General features: G+C 60.2%; 1 protein-coding gene across 8 annotated transcripts in view; it reads right to left on the reverse strand.

Moving 5' to 3' along the window:
• Nucleotides 1-1,799: 1,799 nt before the first annotated feature.
• Nucleotides 1,800-19,346, reverse strand: part of SEPTIN9 (septin 9) — a 159,464-nt gene continuing 141,917 nt past the window's right edge. For 7 of the 8 annotated variants that reach the window (XM_006145720.3, XM_027770762.1, XM_006145719.3 and 4 more), the window contains 9 exons: nt 16,104-16,295; nt 10,600-10,728; nt 10,119-10,200; nt 9,072-9,209; nt 8,404-8,521; nt 7,554-7,649; nt 7,276-7,372; nt 4,035-4,086; nt 1,800-3,707 (listed from right to left, as the gene is read on the reverse strand). In XM_006145720.3, coding sequence (XP_006145782.1) covers nt 3,572-3,707; nt 4,035-4,086; nt 7,276-7,372; nt 7,554-7,649; nt 8,404-8,521; nt 9,072-9,209; nt 10,119-10,200; nt 10,600-10,728; nt 16,104-16,295 — 1,040 coding nt within the window. In that variant the 3' untranslated portion in view covers nt 1,800-3,571. Of the gene's footprint in view, nt 3,708-4,034; nt 4,087-7,275; nt 7,373-7,553; nt 7,650-8,403; nt 8,522-9,071; nt 9,210-10,118; nt 10,201-10,599; nt 10,729-16,103; nt 16,296-17,817; nt 17,961-19,346 lie in introns of those variants that run through there. The other variant, XM_027770764.1, reaches the window with a different exon arrangement.

Raw genomic sequence — 19,346 nt, forward strand, 5'->3', positions numbered from 1 at the left:
GGACATGCCAGAGACAGGAGACGGGGAGGAAGCATCCCAGTGGGGCACGGTCGTAGTGCCGCCCCTTTTCCTCTGTGTTCATCCCGCTGGGATTTGGGGCATTCACACCCATGCACCTGGTGTGTTTTCAAGCCACTGGGACCAAGATTCATACCACAGTTGGCCACATGGGTCTGGCTCTCCCAACCACTAGGCGAGGGGCTGGCCTTGCACACTGCTGTTTTGATGACCAAAGCCTACTGTTTAAGAATGAACAGGGACCAGCAGTTAGTGTAATGGCTATGTTGTTGGACTCCCATGTAGTCTACTGCAGTTTGAGTCCTGGACCCAGTGGCTTAAAACTCATGCCGGGCGCGTGAGCATGCGTGTGTGCCCAAGAGCCCGGGAGGAGAATGGAGAAGGGATTGTGGTGTGGCCATCCCCCCTGGGGGGTGATTTCTCGCTTTCTGTCTCTCTCTGTCTGTCTGGCGAGCGCACGCGTCCTATAGCAAAAAACCTCTCCAAAAGAAAAAAGAACGGACAGGGGCCATCCGTAAAGACCCAAAAGGAGACCCCGAGCAGGGCCTTCTCCGCGGTTTCTCCAAGGTTCCAATCTGGCTTCCTCTCCCATCTTCCCCAGCCCCTGAGCTCGAGGGTTCAGGACTCACGCTGGCTGGGTCTAGAGAAGCCCAGACCTGTTCACTTGACTTTCCTGCTTTCAAACTAGGTGGAAGGAGGTGAGAATACTGGACTTCCAGAGCCCAGGGGCACCCCGCTACCCCTGCAGCTGCTGAGCCCACAGGTGCGGCCTTCTCAGGGCCACACAGGATCTTCCTGAGTCTCCTTGGTGACAGCCAGGCCTGGACCATGAGTGTGAGGCCCAGGGCTGTTCAGGACTGTCCTGATTTGGCACCCGACCCCACGTCCTTGGAAACTTCTCATCTCCAGGTTGACCGGGCAGCGGGTCACCGGGTCTCACAGCAGGGCACTAGCTAGCTTGGGTGGGAGACCCCCACCACCACGGCTGGGACAAGAGGTACAGGCCGGCCTGGGCAGAAAGGTGGTCGGTCTGGTAGTGACATGGCAGCAGCCTAGGGGTCAGGGAGCTGGTGGTGTGTGGACCTGGGGGCCAGGCTCCGAAAGGGCGTTGGATCCTGGAGAGGCGTGGGCTGAGAGCAGGTGCGGACAGGCTTCCTGGGCGTGAGGGTGAATAGCAGGGCCAGGAACACGGGCATTCCAGCCTGGAGGCGGCAGAGGGAGGGGCCGCTAAGAGCTAGATGGGGACACGGCAGAGCCCAGAGCCAGGAGGGCCTCAGAAATGGCGGGCGATGGCCACACCACAGTCCCGTCTCATTCTCCTCTCAAGATTCCGGGCATACATACACGCGCCCGGCGTGTTCTTCAGCCCTCTAGGTCCAGGGCTCTTAACCACGCGGTCGGCCGTGCAGGGTCCAGCTGCCTCGACAGTCGCTTCACCGCTGCCCGACGTCCCCCGTGACGAACGAACGTGAGATTTGTCCTTTGCTCATCTCCATAACGGGCTGCTACGAAGTCCCTGCACACCACCCCGTCCCCGCCGAGTCGATCAAGCCAGCACTCAGATGCCCTCACCCCTAGCACGTCCTGCTGAGCAACGTTCTGGGTCACGCCTTCCCGGAGGCTTTCACTTTGGTGGTTTCATTCTCGGTTTGGATTCCGATCCAGCTGACTGGCCTTTGCTCGCCTGCCCTCTCGTCCACCTGCACCTGCGCCCCAGTGGCCCGAAGGCCAAGAGGAAACGCGCCCTCCAGGGGCAGAGAGATCATTCTTACTCCAGAGCCTTCCGGGTTCGCATTTGAAACATTTATTTCAGGAAATAACATTTTCAACGCTTTGTTATTTATACAAAAGAGACCAATTTCTCGGGAGGCACATAGCGGAGGATACTGCGGAACAGAGCCGGATAAAAGTGACAATCTCGAGACCCGGCTAGAGGGAGAAAGCCAAGTGCCACCCCCACCCCGCCCCAGGCTGGGGAAGGTGGCCTACCCAGGTCCTGGGCCCAGAGACGGACATTTCCTGCAAAATCTTGGTTTTGGCAAAAACACGGCAGGTCGGCAAGTAATCTGTTCCGCTGAGGGATCTGCTGAGGGTCCTCCTTTGCTCGGTGGGGAGGGAGGAAGGAAGACCCCCAATGTAATGACGCACACACACGCACCCCGAGTCTGCTCGCCATCACTCTCTCCGCTTTGGCTGCAGGCCGGGCTCTGCACAGCGCACTTGTGTCCTGGCTCGTCAGGCTGACGCCCCAGGTGTGCGCTGGGGGCGGGAGGGAAGGGAGCACGTTTGGTCAGCGTGCAGGGCGTGGGCAGTCCCAGCAGTCTCCTTGTGGGGCAGAGGATGTGGGGTGAGCAGGCTATGAGCGCTTGCTCTGCAGCCCACCGTGGACTGTGCACCCCTGACCCTCACCCCTCTTTCTTCGGGGTTTATAATGGGCTCTGGGGTGCAAGGGCCCAGGAACACACTGGACATCTAGCAGGCGAGTGTGCCCAGTCTCTCCAGGTCGCGGGGCTGGCGAGGCCTGGGCCTGGAGGGTTGAGGATGGGCGGCCGCCAGGCACTCGTGTGAGCTGAGCACCCGGGGCAGACCCAGGACGAGGCAGACACAGGTTCACCGCTCCAGGCACGCGGGCGGGTGAGCACCAGGGCCGTGGCCAGACGCCCCGCCCCACCCTTTCTTCCAGCACCTCCCTCCCTGCCTCAGCTCCACAGCTTCCCTGCTGGGACCTTCCCAAGATCGGGGCAGGCAAGGCTCACCTTTCTTTCCTCCCTTTTTACCCTCAATCGGATCCCACGGATCAGGGCATCTCCAGCCCCACGGGAGGTGGTGACCGGGGGGTGATGGGGAGATGAACACACACCTCCCTCTCCCCGTCACGCTCCTGGCCCGCGGGCCAGCTAGAGAGTCCATTGGCTCATGTGGACGGCTGACATAAAGGCACTTTCTGCTCCAGGACGGCTTAGGCCAGCAGGTGCCCTGAGGGCCTGGTTGGGTCTAAGCAACTGGCAACTGAGGTTCCTGGGATTCTCTAGTATCTTCTGAAAGTGGGGTGGGGGTGCTCTCTGAGTGATCGCCCAGCCATGTGGGCAGTGGGAGGGGCTCCAGCCTACTGAGTCGCTCCATCCTCCCCTGGGCACAGCCCTAGACACTCCAGGAGCTTGGCAGAGGGGACAGAGGGGAGCATGCAGCCCTACCGACACCTCTGCGTGCGCAGGGCCTGCTCTGAGAAAGCAACCTGGATGGGGCGGGAGGGTCAGACGGACAGGTGGCTCTTCTGGACCCTCCCAGGACTGGTCTGGGATGAGATTCCTGTCCTGCCCTCCTGGTTCTAGCCCAGCCTCTCCCAGACCTGGCAGAGGCAGGAGCCTGGCCTGCCACAGGCCAGCCCGCCGGCCTGCATCAGCGGGCTGAGAACACACGGGGCTGCACCTCCTGTGACTTGGCAGCGTGTCAACGGGGCTCGACGACTGGGGAGATTTATATAAAATAAAACGGGGCAGGTGGGTGGGCAAGGGGGGCGGAAAACACAGGGTGGGGCTGGGGCGGGAGGCGTCTACATCTCCTGGGCTTCCGGCTCCTTCTCCACCATGCCGTTGGACATAGCGCTATTGCCCTCGTTGAGGCGCTTCACACGGTAGGCCTCGAAGTGGATGGTGCTGGTGATGTCCTTGATGTTCTGCATGTGCGTCCTGGGGGCAGGGGCCGGGGAAGGGGTGGAGAGGGTCAGCCCATGGCCAACAGGACACGCCCACTAAGGGACACGCCCACTACTAAACAGGACACACCCACTGCTAAGGGACACGCCCACTATTCGCAGGGCACTGTCACCACCAGGGTCTGCTACTGGCCCATGGGGCCTCCCCACTGTGACCTCAACACTGTCCCTCCTCAGGGCCCTCGTGAGGCCAGGCCTGGGCCCACACAGGCAGGGGTTCTGCCTGGTAACCCAACTCTCTCAGGGATCCCTTCCTTTCTGAGCCGACCCTGAGGCTAGTTAGAGAGGGAAGCACGCTCACCTGATGAGGAGGTCCCGCAGGTAGGCGAACTCACAGTGTGTGGTGTTTTCAACTGCAGAGGGGAAGCGGGCAGTCAGGCCGGAAGCCCCTCCCCAGGCCCGGCTCTCCCTTCCCAGCATGCCCAGCGATACCAATGCCCTGCGCGTCACCAGCTCCCAGTACAGGGTCCTGGGGTGGCAGGACGGGCTCAGCGCCCCTCTCTGGAAGGTTCCCATCCATGTATTAGGCCATGGGGGGAAGAGGTGCCCAGGCCAAGACAACAGGCAGGTGGCAGGGGCTCTGCTCCTGGGGTGGAGGGAGTGACTAGGGAGTCCCAGGAGGAGGCCTCAGCAGAGACCTGAAAACAGGTTGGGGTGGGGCAGATGCTGGAAGTGGGGCAAAGAGGGAATCAAAGCTGGGGTTTAAGTAAAATCTGGGGCCGACAGGGTGTCACCCCACACAGGCACTGACAGCACACGCACAGGGGCCACGGGACCCGCACACAGAGACCACGACCTTGAACATGAGAACCCACAGAGCTGTCGCTGTGTTGCACAGGGACACGTCCTGACACAGCACACACCCGAGCCCAAGGGCACGAAGGCCCGCGCTCAGGACGGCGGGCACTTGTGGCCTGACCACGTGGGTAAGGGCTGGGGCTTCAGCTGGCGGTGTCCTCAGGGTTCCCTTTACTGCCACGCTGCCTGAGGTAGAGACTCCACGGCCTGGAGCGTGGGACCATCAGAGAACTGAAGCTCAGGGGCGGGGGGCCTCCCGGTGGGCGCACACGGCGAGTGGACAGGCCGCGGCTACTCCCCGCCAGGCGCTCATCCTCCATCCGCCTCCTGCAGTCTTACTAGCGGGGCTTTGAGAGCACAGGAAACGTGCCATCCAGGCGGTGCTCTCAGGAGCCACGTGGCCTTTTTTAGCACTAAAGGGCCTGATTTCCGCTGGCCAGGCCAGAGGCAGGGCCGAGCCGGCCAAGCGCCTGCACCCTGCCCAGCCCTGGGTGCTCTTGGTTCTATCAAATTGCCTCTTGCCTGGGCCCGGCCTCCCCCAGGCCCTCCACTCCTGCGGGGCTGTGCCCATACCAGAACCTTTTGCCGAGGAACTTTGCAGCATTTTTTTTTTTAAGAGATATTTTTTCCTTGTTATATGGCATGTGCTCGCTGGGAAGAAAGCAAGCGAGAAATCCCTCTCATCCCCCGGGGGTGGTCACGCCGCAATCCCTTCTCCATTCTCTCCGGCTTTTGGGCGTGCACACTCACATGCCCAGCATGAGTTTCAAGCCACCAGGTCTGGGACTCGAACCACAATCAGCCACATGGGCGTCTAGCACCTCAACCACTGTGGCACCTGCTGGCCCCTCTCCTCTGCCGCGGCGAGACAGAAGAGCTGGCAGCAGGCGGTGCTCACGGTGGCGTGTGAGGGAGTTTCTGCCTCCCGCCTTGGGAAATGATTCTGTTTCTCTGACCTGCAGCTCCTCCACTGGTAAAATGAGGGTGCTGATGTCGCCACCTCTCAGGGGATTAAAGGAGTCGATATGTGACTGGCGACACCCCTGCTTCATCCTGACAGCACTTCGGGCGGCTCCCAGGAAGACGCACACAGGTACCAGTAGCCACGTTTGAGGGGAGCGCCGAGGCTCGACTCACGGGGTCCCTGATATGAACCTGCCAGGGTTCTGGGGAGCCCCTGAGGTCCTCCTGAAAGGCTTCCAGGGCCCAGCCATGGTGGCGCAGGTGAAGTTCACTCTCAGGGTGACCTGGCAGGGCCACAACAGCGAGAATCCAGACTCATTCATTTCCTGACCATTACTGCTACTGGCCACCTGCCATGCTAAAGATGGCCACCAGGGGGCAGCAGAGGTGAGCCAATTTGGGGGCTGTCCCCCCACCCAAATTGGCTTTGAATTTCTCCACCCCCTCAAACGTGCCTTTCATAGGAGGTTCCTGAGCAGCAAGATTTCTTTGGAAAAAGAAGAAATGGAAGAGGATGGGCCAAGGGCCAAGACAGATCCCAAGGAAAAGACTGACCCAGACCTTCTGGGTGGGGCAGCCCCTGTGCACAGCCCCCACCAGCTGCTGACTGAGAGCCACAGAGCAGCGCCTGGAGAACCCCAGCAGCACCCAGCGGGAGACCAGCTGGGGGACCAGAAGGTGCTTCAGAGGGAACCCCAGGAAAGGTGCACCCACTGCCCCAAGCCCTCCTCAGGCATGAGCCCCATGGACTCCAGGGCTGCCTCCCACTGTGGGCCCCAGGGAGGTCTCCCGCCTCGCCGCAGTGGTGACAGGGCACGTGTGATGGGCTCCTAGGGTGAGAGACGCTCCCTGCGAGGTGAGCAGGCACCGCGGGGGCTCGCTGCCTGGCAGTGGCCGAGACAGTCCGTTTCTTGGTGTGAGTGCCCCCAGCCCGCTCCGCCCCCAGGACATTCATTTTACTAAAATCTAAGTGTGAGGCCCACACTACGGGTGGGAAAGACCCTGGGATCTGCCCAGACTCAGGGCCACGACTTGCTGCTTCCTTCCCTACTGGCCTTCCAGCCAAGGTGCACTCAGGAACAGAAGCCTTTCCTCCTCGCCTAACTCTCCCCTCTGTTTGTCTAGAGAGGAAGGAAGAGAAGTGCCCTTGCCCGGCCCCGGGGGTCTCACCAAGCAGACAGGTCCAGGTGCCAGCCCGAGGCCCCTGCACTATGCCCTGACCGGAAAGTCTCTGCACATGGAACTGGCTAGGGCCTGGGGCTGCTGCACTGGGGCGCACCCAAGAGGGGAGGCATGCACCTGCATGAAGGCAGGCCGCAAGCAGGGGAGAGGGAAACGAGGGTGTCTGCGGGGACGGAGGATGAGGACTACTGCCTGCAGGGGCCAGGAGAAAGGCCAGCCGAGGGACCTCGGGGCCAGAGGCTGTGGCACTTCTGGCCCCAGAGCTGAGAGTCGATTTGGGCCAGCAGGTGGCAGCCACGGAGCACTGGCTGTGGGTCTGGGGGTTCTGCAGGGGAGGTCTGCGAGTTCTGAGTCTCCGAACCAATGGCGTCACAGCCCAGCTCCTTTCCAGGTCTGGAGAGGTCGGTCCACACAGGGGCCTGTGAGGCAGCCCCCATCCCCAGAAAGGTCACCTGCCCTCTCTGTCTTCTCATTGGTCAGGCGGGAACCCAGAGACCCCTCCCCTCGCCAGCTGGAGAGGTTCTGAGCATAGCAGCCGCGCCGGGATCCCACAGAAGAGGCCTTGTCCCCGGGGAGGCCATCGTCCCGGCGGCCAGTACCTTCGATGGTGCCCCACTTGGTCTTCCTCCCGAGGATCCTCTTGCCGTTGACCTGGTACTCGTGGTCGCTGCCCACCACCGCGAATGGGATCATCTCCTGGGGATGGCGGGAACTGCTCACACAAGGGAAAGGCTGCCACCCTCACCAACTGGGGCTCGTTCTCATGGCCCAAGGCTATCCCGCCAAGGACTGAGGCCACTGTCCTCTGCGTGGGGAAGGATACCCCCAGCCACACCTCCGGCAGGAACCGAGGGTCTCTCCTGGCTGGCTCACTCACCCGGAACTTATCATTCACCAGCCGGTCCTCCGAGTCCTCGTCGAACTCCTTCTGGGGGTACACGTCGATGCCGTTGGACAGCAGGTCTGCGGTGATCTGGGGGCGGGGTGGGGTGTGGGCACCGGCTTGTCGCAAACTCTGCCCAGGCTCCAGCCGGTCTACAGGGAGCCGCTACCGAGCCGGGCAGCTGGGGCGCACGCAGGCCCACGCTCATTCCTGGCTCCTTTTCCGCTTTCCCTCCAGCAGGTGCACCCTGAGAGTGGCCCACGCTTCCCTAAGCATGCTGGGAAACCCTGATGCGCGGACCTGGGATGGAGGCCCAAGCAGGACACTCAGAGCTTGTGGAATGAGACCACAAGGCCTCACATGCGGCCACGGGGCCCTCCTGGAGCCTGCTGGAGCCCAGGCCTCAGCTCCCAACAGCCCCCAGTGACTCTGATGGCCTGCTGTGAGGAAGAGGGGGCCCAGGTGCACCTCCTGCTTGGACGCCACCACCACCCGGCCAGCGGTGGCCTTGGCCCTGGGCAGAGGAGGAGGCAGCTGCCTGTCTCCAGCAGAGGCTGACCTTTTCGGGCTTTCTCTCATCCAATAAGAACCGGGCCTGCTGTGCCTGCAGCCCCACAGGCCTCACTCCCTGGAGGGCAATTCATTCCCCACCTGGTCTGTGTCTTCAAACCCCACTTGGGGACTGCTCTCTGCCATGGGACAGCTGGAGGGACCACCCGGGGACAGCCCCAGCAGTCACCAGGGCCAGCACAGTCCCCTGGACAGGGGTGGCTCTTGCCAGACCTGATGCTTGTTCCCAAGGGCATGTGGAGGCCAAGAGTCCAGGGGAGGCCCAGAACCCTACCCGCTGTTTGAAGTAGACCCTCTCCTCCAGGGTCAGCGTGTCGGCCTTGGCGATGACCGGGACAATGTTCACCACCTTGCTCAGGCGCTTCATGAACTCGATGTCCAAGGGCCTGAGACTGAGTCAGGGCAGGAGGTGAGGCTCTGCCCGCACTGGCTGGGGCCAGGGGAAGGAGCTGATGGTGGGCCTCACAGGGGTGGGGTCCACCTTGGCAAGCCAAGCCGGGGGTGCAGGGCAGGGAGGAGGCAGGGGTGTTTGACTGACAGAGGAACTGGGCAGGAGGGGTGGGGGCCGGTCCTGAGCACACTCGTCCAACTGCCCGCAGGCACCAAGGGCGCAGAGCCTGCTGGGCTGTGGGGCTCTCATGGCGAGGAGAAGAGGGGAGCTGGGCCCATCAGCTCATGCTGCTCCCGGGGCAGTGCAGCTGCAGGGAGCCTGGGCTGACGCGGGGTGGGGCGGGAGCAGAATTCCCCCTGCAGCAGAGGGGCTGGGCACCGGGGGTAGCGGGAACCCAGCACCAGCTGTGGCAGCCCGGCCGAGTGTCATGCTGGGGAGCAGCAGGGGCGCCAGCCTCTCAGGACTCGGCTCCAGTGGCAGGGGGGTGGACGGTAGGTGGCCGTCAGGGCTGGGGGAAGCCAGGGCGGCCCCAGTGGGGCGTGGACACGTACGAGTGGCCGGTGGCCGGGATGAAGTAGAGGCAGCAGTGGACGCGCGTGTCCGGGATGCGCTTCTTGCGGTTGATGTTGACCTCCTCCTGCAGGTACTTCTCGTACTGGTCGTCGATGAACTTCATGATGGGCTGCCAGCTGCACACAGGCCACCGCTCGGCTGTGCCCTGGCCGCGCTCAGGCAGCCCCGACCCCACGACCCCCCAGGGGACACTGGGCTTTCAGGCAGGGCTACTGCAGCCTCATGTGAGTGCTCCCATACCAGCCTGCAGCCTGCCCGGTGAGCTTGGAGGGCAGTGGGCAGCGCAGTCCCCAGGGTCACTGCCTGGTCCAGAAGCCCTGGGCCCCAGATGTGAGCTTTGGAGCAAGCCTGGCCCACACACGTGGGGCACGTGTCTATAGTGGCCCTGTGCCGGGATGTCAACTCAGCACACTGACGACGAAGAGAGCCCCTGTGCACACGTGCAGCTCACATAAGCACAACTCACACATGGTTTACACACAATTCACACACGCTCACTCAAACAACTCACACGCACTGTTCGCACACACAGCTCACACACAGTTCACACACGCAGCTCATACAGTCACCCAGTTCATACACAGATCACACACAAGCAGCTTACGCACAGTTCACACATGCTCACTCACTCACACATGCACTATTCACACACACAGTTCACATGCAGTTTATACACATTCACACACTCACATGACTCATACATGCACTATTCACACACAGCTCACACACACATAGTTCACACACAGACAGCTCATGCACACACAGCTCACACATGCTCACTCACTCACACATGCACTATTCACACACAGTTCACACACAATTCACACACACGCAGCTTACACACACAATTCACACACACTCACACACACACACACACACACACACAAGCACAGACGGCCAAGCTCCCCCAGGGGCCATGAGCCCTCCAGGCTCTGACTAGAGGTGTCCTGAGAGCCTGATGTCCCCGCTAGTGCTCTTCCACCGGGAGACGGGGCCCCCCAGACCCGGGCCTCCAGAGCCCTCACCAGTTCTCGTTGTTGATGTGGTCCCCGAACCCGGGTGTGTCGATCACCGTCAGCTTCATCCGGACGCCCTTCTCCTCGATATCTGCGGAGATCAGCACCCCACTCTCAGGGGCGACCCAGGGCCCCACAGATGTCAGAGGTCACACCCGCGGGGAGGCGGCCTCAGGTGCCTGGCTGACCCTGTGCTCAGTGGGCCGCAATGACAGCGACAGAGACACTGGGAGTGACCCCCGGGTGAACTCCGCAGAGCTGGGTGGTGTCCTGGTGTCCCTGCCCACGACTTTCGGAGGAAACGGTTGTTGGCAGAGCCCGCCGGGTCTAGACCACCCTGATCCCCAGGGACCTGACCAGGGTCTCAGTATGCCCAAGGGTGTCCCAGCAGGTCCCCGCTCAGAGCCCAGGCCTGCCTGACGCAGCACCTTTCCCCACACAGAGGCAGCGTCCCAAGGCCCTGGCCCGGCCCGGCCCGGCCGCTGCTGACCGTGCGTAATGGACTTGATCTCGATGGTCTTGGGGATGCGCTCCTCCGAGGTGGGCTGCACCGACTTCCGGCTGATTTTGGACTTGAAGAGGGTGTTGATTAAAGTGGATTTGCCCAAGCCACTCTGCCCTGGGGAGAGAACGGAGGCTGGCCAGTGGGCTCCCTGGGAAGGGCACTTCACAGGCGAGTAGTTCGGCGATTCCCAGGCTGACGGCGCTGAGCCAGGAAGGCCATGCCAGGGGCACTACCCTTCCACACAGGGGTCCACCAAAGAGCGTGAGCCCACACAGCTGGGCTCCGGGACTGTCCAAACTCTGCCACAGGGTCCTTTCCTGAGAGGTGTCCACGCAGGCACCCATAGGCCTCAGAGTTAGAGTCCCCTCTGCTTTCTGAAAAGGAGGACTCCTGGTGGCTCAGCCTTGGGTGGGGTGGGGGCAGGGCTCATGGGACATGCCTATAGAGGTGGCTGCCAGTTCTGGTGGCTCACTGGGGTGGACAGGAACTAAAACTCAGGGGCGGCCTCAGGGGTTCAAACAGCACCCCCTGACCAGCCATGCTTTGGGCAAGTCAGTTCACCTCACCGTGCCTCAGTTTCCTCATCTGTGAAACGGGACAAGCCGCCACCTCCCCTCCAGGGCTGGCGTGAGCACTGAGTGCACTCGCACGTGTCACATGGAGTCTGGCCACACTCGTGCTGGCCTGCACTGTCCACTCTGAGGAGTGGTGTCTACAGTGCCTGCGTGCCGTGGCGACAAGTCAACACGTCACTGATGGACGAGGATGTGGTGCGCACACACACGGCTCACTGTCCACACACAGAGCTCACTGACACATGGAGCTCACGCACATTATTCACACACATGCAACTCGCATGCACGCAACACATACAGCTCTCACACACACTCACGACCCTGACTGGAGCCCCACCCTTACCCTGCCGTAGGCTGTGCTACAAGCACACATTTCCCACGTATCACCACCATCCCTGTCACCACCAACATCACCACCACCTCCACCACAACCACCACCATCGCTGTCACCACCACCATCGCTGTTACCACCACCATCACCACCAACTCCACCACAACCACCATCGCTGTCACCACCAGCATCACCACCACCATCATTGTCACCACCACCATCACTGTCGCCACCAGCATCACCACCACCTCCACCACAACCACCACCATCCCTGTCACCACTGCCATCACCACCACCTCCACCACCATCCCTGTCACCACTACCAACTCTGAAAACACCTTCTGAGGAAAAGTAGGGGTGCCCAGGAAGACAGAGGCTGAGTTGGGAGTCCCTGGCCTGAGCTGTTCAGCAGCCCATGGACGGCCACTCCTCGTCCACCATTCCCACTGCCCACCTGGCTATGTTCCAGCCAAGCTCAGGCCAGGCAGAAGCTGGGTTGAATGTTCCAGCCACAGCACCTCAGACTGGGTAAACACCAGCCGGGATAACATAAAGTCTACTCATTATCATTTTAATTATTATAACTTTTATGATCATCCTCACCATCATCAGTACTACTACCACCATCATTGTCCACCACCACCATCATCACCACTACCATCACTATCAACATCACCACCACCATCACCATCACCACCATCACTACTACCATCACTATCAACGTCACCACCATCACCACCATCACTATCAACGTCACCACCCCCATCACCATCACCACCATCACTACTACTATCACTATCAACATCACCACCACCATCACTACTACCATCACTATCAACGTCACCACCACCACCATCACCACCACCAGCATCACTATCACCATTGCTACCAACACCACCACTACCATCATCACCACCATCATTACCACCACCACCATCACTACCATTATCACCACCGTCATCACCACCACCATCACATCACCATCATCACCACCAACATCATTAACATCATCACATCACCACCACCATCACTACCACCATTATCACCACCATTGCTAACACCATCACCACCACCATCATTACCACCATTGCTACCACATCACCATCGTTACCACCATCATCGTTACCACCATCACCACCACCATTGCTACCATCATCATCACCACTATCATCACCAACACCACAACCATCACTACCACCACCATTATCACCTCCACTAACACCATCATTGCCTCTACCACAACCATCATCATTACCACCATCACTACCATTATCACCACCACCAAAGTCACCACCACCGCCATCACTACCACCTCTACTACCACCATCACCTCCACCACAACCACCACCATCATTATCACAACCATCACTATCATCCCCTCTACCATTATCACCACCATCACCGTCATACCACCACTACCACCAACACTGTCACTAAGGCTTCTAAAGCTTCTCAAGTGCCCACATGTGTCAGGGACCACACCATACCATCCCGTTGGCCCTTTGGGGTCAGGATTATCTCATTTAACAGATAACTAGGTGGACACAGAAGCCCAGGGGAGGAAAGATAAGCACTGAATAGCTGAGGCGGGGCAAACTGGGACTCTATCCTGGTCTGTGGCCCCAACGAGGTGCCCTTCCACCACTGAAGGTGGGCACCCCCTGTAGCTGGGAGGGAGGAGGAAGCAGGGCAGGTGCTGACACCTGCCCTGGGCCAGCACCTGCCCTGGTTCCCTGGGTTCCTGTCAAGACCCCCATGATTTTGCTAGATCATCTTGTTCCTCACTCAGCGGCCTCAACGGGAGGCCTCGAATGGGAGCCAGGACCACCATTGTCTTCAGGTGCAGAAGGGAGACAAAGCCCTGCCAGGTGATGGCAGGGGCACCTGGTGACCACAGAGGAGTGAGGCTGCCTCTCCTCGCTCCTGGCTGAAACTCCCGAAGGAGGCCTGAGCTGCAGCAGGCCCCAGAGGCTCCCAGACCCTCCCTAGAGGCCCTACCCAGAAGCACTGGGCAGCCCTTTCTAAGCTCACGAAGACGAGCCTCCGTGGCCACTGCCTCAGCGCCTGTCCCACTCCCTCTCCACGCCTGCTGGAAAGTGACCTGACTCCTCAGGGCCCCGTCCAGGCAGACAGGGTGGGAGCCCATGGGAAGACCCCACGCCTCCACCCCACCTCAGCGGGCTGCCACCCAGAACACGGCAGGGCCGTGAGCGGCAGCCCAACCAGGCTGCTGACCCTGGGCCCTGCTTTGCGGGGGCCCAGTGAGGGGTGACGCAGGAGGGGACACTAAGACCAGCACAGCCAGGCCCAGGCTGGGGCCAAGGAGGGAAGTCGGGGGACAGGCCTGGTCTGTACTCGCCCAGCACAGCAGGAAGCACATGGGGTGGAGAGGGGTGGGGCACCAGGCTGAGAAAACGGCCTTGCACCTGCACCCCACACCACAAAGGGGAAGAGCCCGCCCTAGTTTTGGTTTCAGCCTGTGGGGAGCATTTCCCCAGCCCCTCCAGAGGCCACAGACGGGCAGAGCCTGAAAACGGTGGCGCGGCTCGCCCTCGTGAGCAGAGGCCAGGGGGATTGATGAACATCCTACTTATGCACAAAACAGGCCTCCTCAAGGATGACCTGGCTTCACGTTACCATGGTGCTGAGGTTGGGAAACCCTGTCTAGGGCAGTCACATAGTAGACACCAGCCTTAGTAAAAACCTCACATTTGTGGGAGCAAATGTTTGAGTACTCAGACTGAGTCAGAGCGACAGAGAACAGTGTAAGCGATTGGAGGACCGAGAGATGGTGAGAGAGATATACAGCCCCATCTTCTCCATCTAGAGGAATCTGGACGCCCACAATCCAGTCCCTCAGCTCAGCTCTTTCCCGGTGTGTGGGCATGGCTGTCTCCACATCAGCAATTCTGGTCCTGCATGGGGGGGTGGGACCAAAGGATACATTTAGCTTTCAGATGGGAAATGTACTATTTATCCAACCCCTCTGAACATCAAACACAAATTACCCATCCTGAATCATCAGTACCGTTTCATCATTTAACTAGTGAAAGTAAAACCTATTCATTATAAAAGAAGGCCTGTAATGAACTTCTCCATGACTTCGTGTGATGAGAGATCCAAGAGGCTAGTATTTTGCACTTTATGAGTGTCAAGAATGCACAGCTACTTCCCGTCTGTGATTGCCCAAGCTACCAGCTGTTCAATTAAAAGAGCTTAGAAAATGATTTCCTAGGGGCTGGCAGGTGGCATGGTGGTTAACAGTGCTGGATTCCCACATGGCCAACTGCGGTTCAAGTCCTGACAGCTTGCTTTCTCACTTTCCCTTCCTCTCTCTATCTCTGTCTAGTCAAATTTTAAAAATAGTAATAACAAATGGAAATATATAAATAATGCCTTTAAAATAAATTATTCCCTAAAGGCTTAGAAGAAGTAAAAATCTAATCAAAATAAAAATCTGATTTTACCCATCTCTCTTACCGTTTCTCCAAATTGTTCTTACTTAAATATCATCCCTTCCGCACACACGCACACATTTTTCTTTTCTTTTTTTCCACTCCATGTAATTAGGTAGTGACGATGTAAAACTTCCTTTATAGGTAAAAATATAAGGTTATTGGATTACTAGTTTGATTTTTATTGCTGTTCTAATTAGAGCTGGAGAGCACTTCTAAGTGTCTTAATTGTTTTTTTAGCCCCTTAATTAAAAATTGCCTGAAATTTAATTAACGTCTAATTAATTCCTCCATTCTCACAAGCAAAGCAGCCAAGGACAAGAAATTTAGAGTATGGCTTTTAATATATACCCTGGGCCCTGCTTTGCGGGGGCCCAGTGAGGGGTGACGCAGGAGGGGACACTAAGACCAGCACAGCCAGGCCCAGGCTGGGGCCAAGGAGGGAAGTCGGGGGACAGGCCTGGTCTGTACTCGGCCAGCACAGCAGGAAGCACATGGGGTGGAGAGGGGTGGGGCACCAGGCTGAGAAAACGGCCTTGCACCTGCACCCCACACCACAAAGGGGAAGAGCCCGCCCTAGTTTTGGTTTCAGCCTGTGGGGAGCATTTCCCCAGCCCCTCCAGAGGCCACAGACGGGCAGAGCCTGCAAACGGTGGCGCGGGTCGGCCCCGGGGGGCGAGCGGGCACGACTCACACCCTGCAAAACAGGCACGCCTTCTTGGAGTCGCCCTGAGGGCTAGGATGGACCAGAGCGGCTTTGCCCCTGCCAACCCCAGCCAGCCTGTCCAGGTTGGCCATCCATGGCCTCCCTCTGGGGACAGACAGCCTCCGACGCCACTTGCAGGGGTGCAGCCTCCAGGCACCACTTCCTGGCAGGCTGTGGAGCTAAGCTGCGGGGACACCTCCAGTCGGGCACCGGGGTGTGGGGGTGAGCCCCACTAGGGCCAGACAGCTGCGTCAGAGTGACAGCAGGGGAGCACAAGGGGTGTCCCCACAGCCCATCACGCACCTGTGCCCGCCTGACTGGGCTCTCCCGGTGCCCAGGAGCTGACACGAGCAGGGACTGCCCACGAGGCAGCGGCGAGGCCATGGCACTGGTCTGAGAGGCGGCGGGGAAGCGGGACTCACCGACCACCATGATGTTGAACTCGAAGCCCTGCTTCATGGCCTTCCTGCGCATCTGCTCCAGGATGGAGTCGATCCCCACGTAGCCGAAGTCCACGGGGGCCTTCTCGTTCCGCGGTGCGGGCGCCTGCTTGAGCCCAGCATCTCTGGGGGTGTCGGCCATATCGCCCACACAGCTGGGAGCCGCCTCAGTGGCTGGAGAGGGAGAGCAGGGCTTAGGGAGTAGCGGGCCGGGGGTGGGGGCTGCCACGCACGCATCCTGGGGCAGCTCGGCTGTCACGCTTGTTCTCGGGTGGGGAAACAGGCTCAGAGACCTTCGCGGACCTGCCTCAGATCCCCTGCTGGACGCCCAGAGCAGAAGTCTAGGAGGCCACAGCCCCTCAGCCACTCTCCTGCCAACCCTACCATGGACGCAATGTTGGGTGACCCAAAGCCACCTCTTCCTCACCCAGAGAACTCCTGTCCCACCTGAGGCCAACAGGTAGACCCCCCTACCTCCTTCACCTCCTTCATCTTCATCTGCAACAGTGGCCACGCTCTAAGCCTCAGCCCCCTGAAGTGGGCAGAGGGGCAGGCCTGTCCCGTGGCTGCTCCTGAGACAGGAAGGACAGAACTGCCTAGGCTTGTCCTACCCTGTCCGATCCCGCTGTGTCCTTTCCACCCCACGTCACCAGCCAGCAGAGCTGGGGCACATGGGAGGTGAGAAGGAAGGCGGGGGTGCCCAGGTGACCGCCATCCCTGGGGCAGAATGGGGCTGGGCAGGCAGGATGGTGCCCAGAGTCCCTGACCAGGATGACCGCTGGCCCCCATGCACCCCACCCACAGGCAAGGGCAGGTTTGCCTTCAGGTCTGTGGACGTGCAGTTGGGCTGAGCTGCTCAAGATCCCATGAGCTTCCGTCTGTCAGTCTGTGGTGTCCCTGGCTGCCCCAGGCCCACACACCCGGTCAGAGGCTGAGGACCAGGCGATCTCAGCACGGGCCATCAGGGTGGGCCCAGTATGCACATGGTCCTGCATCCCAGGAGGTTCCAGACATGCCACATCCACTGTGAGAAGGCCCCAAACACACAGGCACCCGGGCCGCAGACCTGTCCTGACCCCACAGTGGGGCCAGGTTATTCCCAGCCCTCCACCGTATGAAGGACTTCTATGTCCTTCCCCAGGGAGGCTTCGGGCTGTGAGGCCTCTTCCTGGAGCACCTAAGTGCTCCGAGGGCCCTCTCCTCCTGCAGGCCCTCCACAACCCTTGGGGAGGAGCGGATAACACATCTTCCTCCCACAGGGCACCCCAGGGGGGTCCACGAGGAGCTCCCCTACCCCCAGCAGAGCCAGGTGCATCAGCAGGGATGTGGGCATGGGCTGGGGGTGGGAGGCAAATTCCCGCGAACCCCCAGGTGGTGAGCAGCCTTCCCGACCTGAGCCGACAACCTCCACCCCAGCCTTGCCCCAGAAGAGCAGGGCCACTCTTCGGCGAAGCCCCTCTTCCAGCTCCTGGGGAAACACCAGTTTCCCCACCGGCCAGGCCTGTGTCCCCTGAGTCCCTGGCCCGCAGCTCGGGCTCTTCCGTGTTCTGGAGCCGGCACCGCTCCTGTCTCACCCCAGGCCTGGGGACCCGGAGGTGGGAGTGGGTAGCAGCCAGGCCCGGAAATGGTGTGGGCGGTACGTGCTCAGAGGAGCCCAGGCCCTGGTTGTTATGTGACTCCCACCTTCTCAGCCTACCTCGCCGGACTAGGGGCAACGAGACATGCAACGTCTGACAGCGCCAGGGGCTGCCAAGGGGTCCAGAGCTTCACTCCCCACACCGCCAAGCACAAAAGACAGACGCAGGCCAGGCTCCTCCGCCCGCTGCAGGCATCTGCCCGCCCCTTCAGCGTGCTCCCCCTCCTTCTCCTCCCCCTGCCCCATCTTTAAATAAACAAAGACTCCTCTGCATCTGGCCACAGAACATGTGGCTCCAGGCCGCTTCCTGGAGACAGACATGCGGCCTCGCCTGTGGGGCAGCAGTTCGGCCCGACCCACGTGACCCCAAATTGCTTCCATCCGTCTGTGGGTCTAGGAGCCATTTTTCCCAGGACTGGGACCGGCCCCCATCTTGCTCCACACCCCACAGCACCAGGGGGAGGTCCTGCCCCCAGAACTCTCCCTCACAGTCCTCTAGGGCCCTGGCAGCTCTGAGGGAGGGAGGGTCTTACCCCAGCTGCCCCCCCCAAACACACCATCGGTCACTGCAGAAACTCAGCCAAGCCAAATACCCTGCCCTGCAGCCCGGCTTGAGGGCTACGACGGACACAGAGCAGCCTTTCTCCGCCAGGCAGGATGGCTGTGGCCTTCGGCACAGGTGGGTCCCCCCCCTACACCCCTTCCCTGGGAGGCACCGTTGCAGGCAACTGGACTGTCGACAGGTAACTGCAGAGAGCAGCCGTAACTGCAAAGAGCACCCAGCTGGGTGGAAGACACGCTGGTCCTGCAGGACCCCAACCTACAGACACCCTCATGGACTGAAGTCCTGCTATCTACGGAAAGCCACCAGGGCCTGGTCCCAGACCCCAGGGTGTTCTAGCTCTGAGGACAGTAGACACCTACTTCATCTGATGGACATGCCGTGCCAGCCACTGCAGCGGCCACTGGCCCACGTGACTTCTTCCTTTTGTAATGACCAGAGAGTGGGTGTGCTCGCCAGGGAGTGACAAAGCAGACAGAGAGACAGGAAGAGGGAGAAAGGATCCCCCCACGGGGCGTGCTCACACTGCGACCCCTTCTCTAATGTTCTATCCTGTCAGGATTAGGGGCACACACACACACACACAGTATGTTTTTCAAGTCACTGGGGCTGGGACTCAAACCCTGTGGTTGGGCATGTGGGATGCGGCTCCCTTAACCACCAGGCTATAGGGCTGGCCCGTGACTTTTTCTTTAGCTGTGATGAAACTCGCGAGCTTCAGCATTTTGAGCAGCCAGGCCGGCAGTCTCAAGCGTCCACCTTGCCGTGCGGTCAGTCTCCCAACCCTTTCCTCTAGAAACCGGAAGTCCGTCCCCAGTGCCCCTCCCGCCCCTGGACACCCTGCTCTGCTCAGCAGGATCCTACAGCGTGCGTCCCTTGCCACTGGCTTATTTCACTGAGCGTAATGGCCTTCAGGCTCATCTGGGCCGTGGCCTGGACCAGAACGTCCTTCCTCTCGAGGCTGGTCCGACTCCCTGTCCATGCCTCCCTGTTTCCACCTGTCCATCCACGAGCAGGTTCTCCCGGG

The sequence above is a fragment of the Tupaia chinensis genome, unplaced genomic scaffold (genome assembly GCF_000334495.1).
Source record: "Tupaia chinensis unplaced genomic scaffold, TupChi_1.0 Scaffold000159_1, whole genome shotgun sequence".
Lineage (NCBI taxonomy): Eukaryota > Metazoa > Chordata > Mammalia > Scandentia > Tupaiidae > Tupaia > Tupaia belangeri.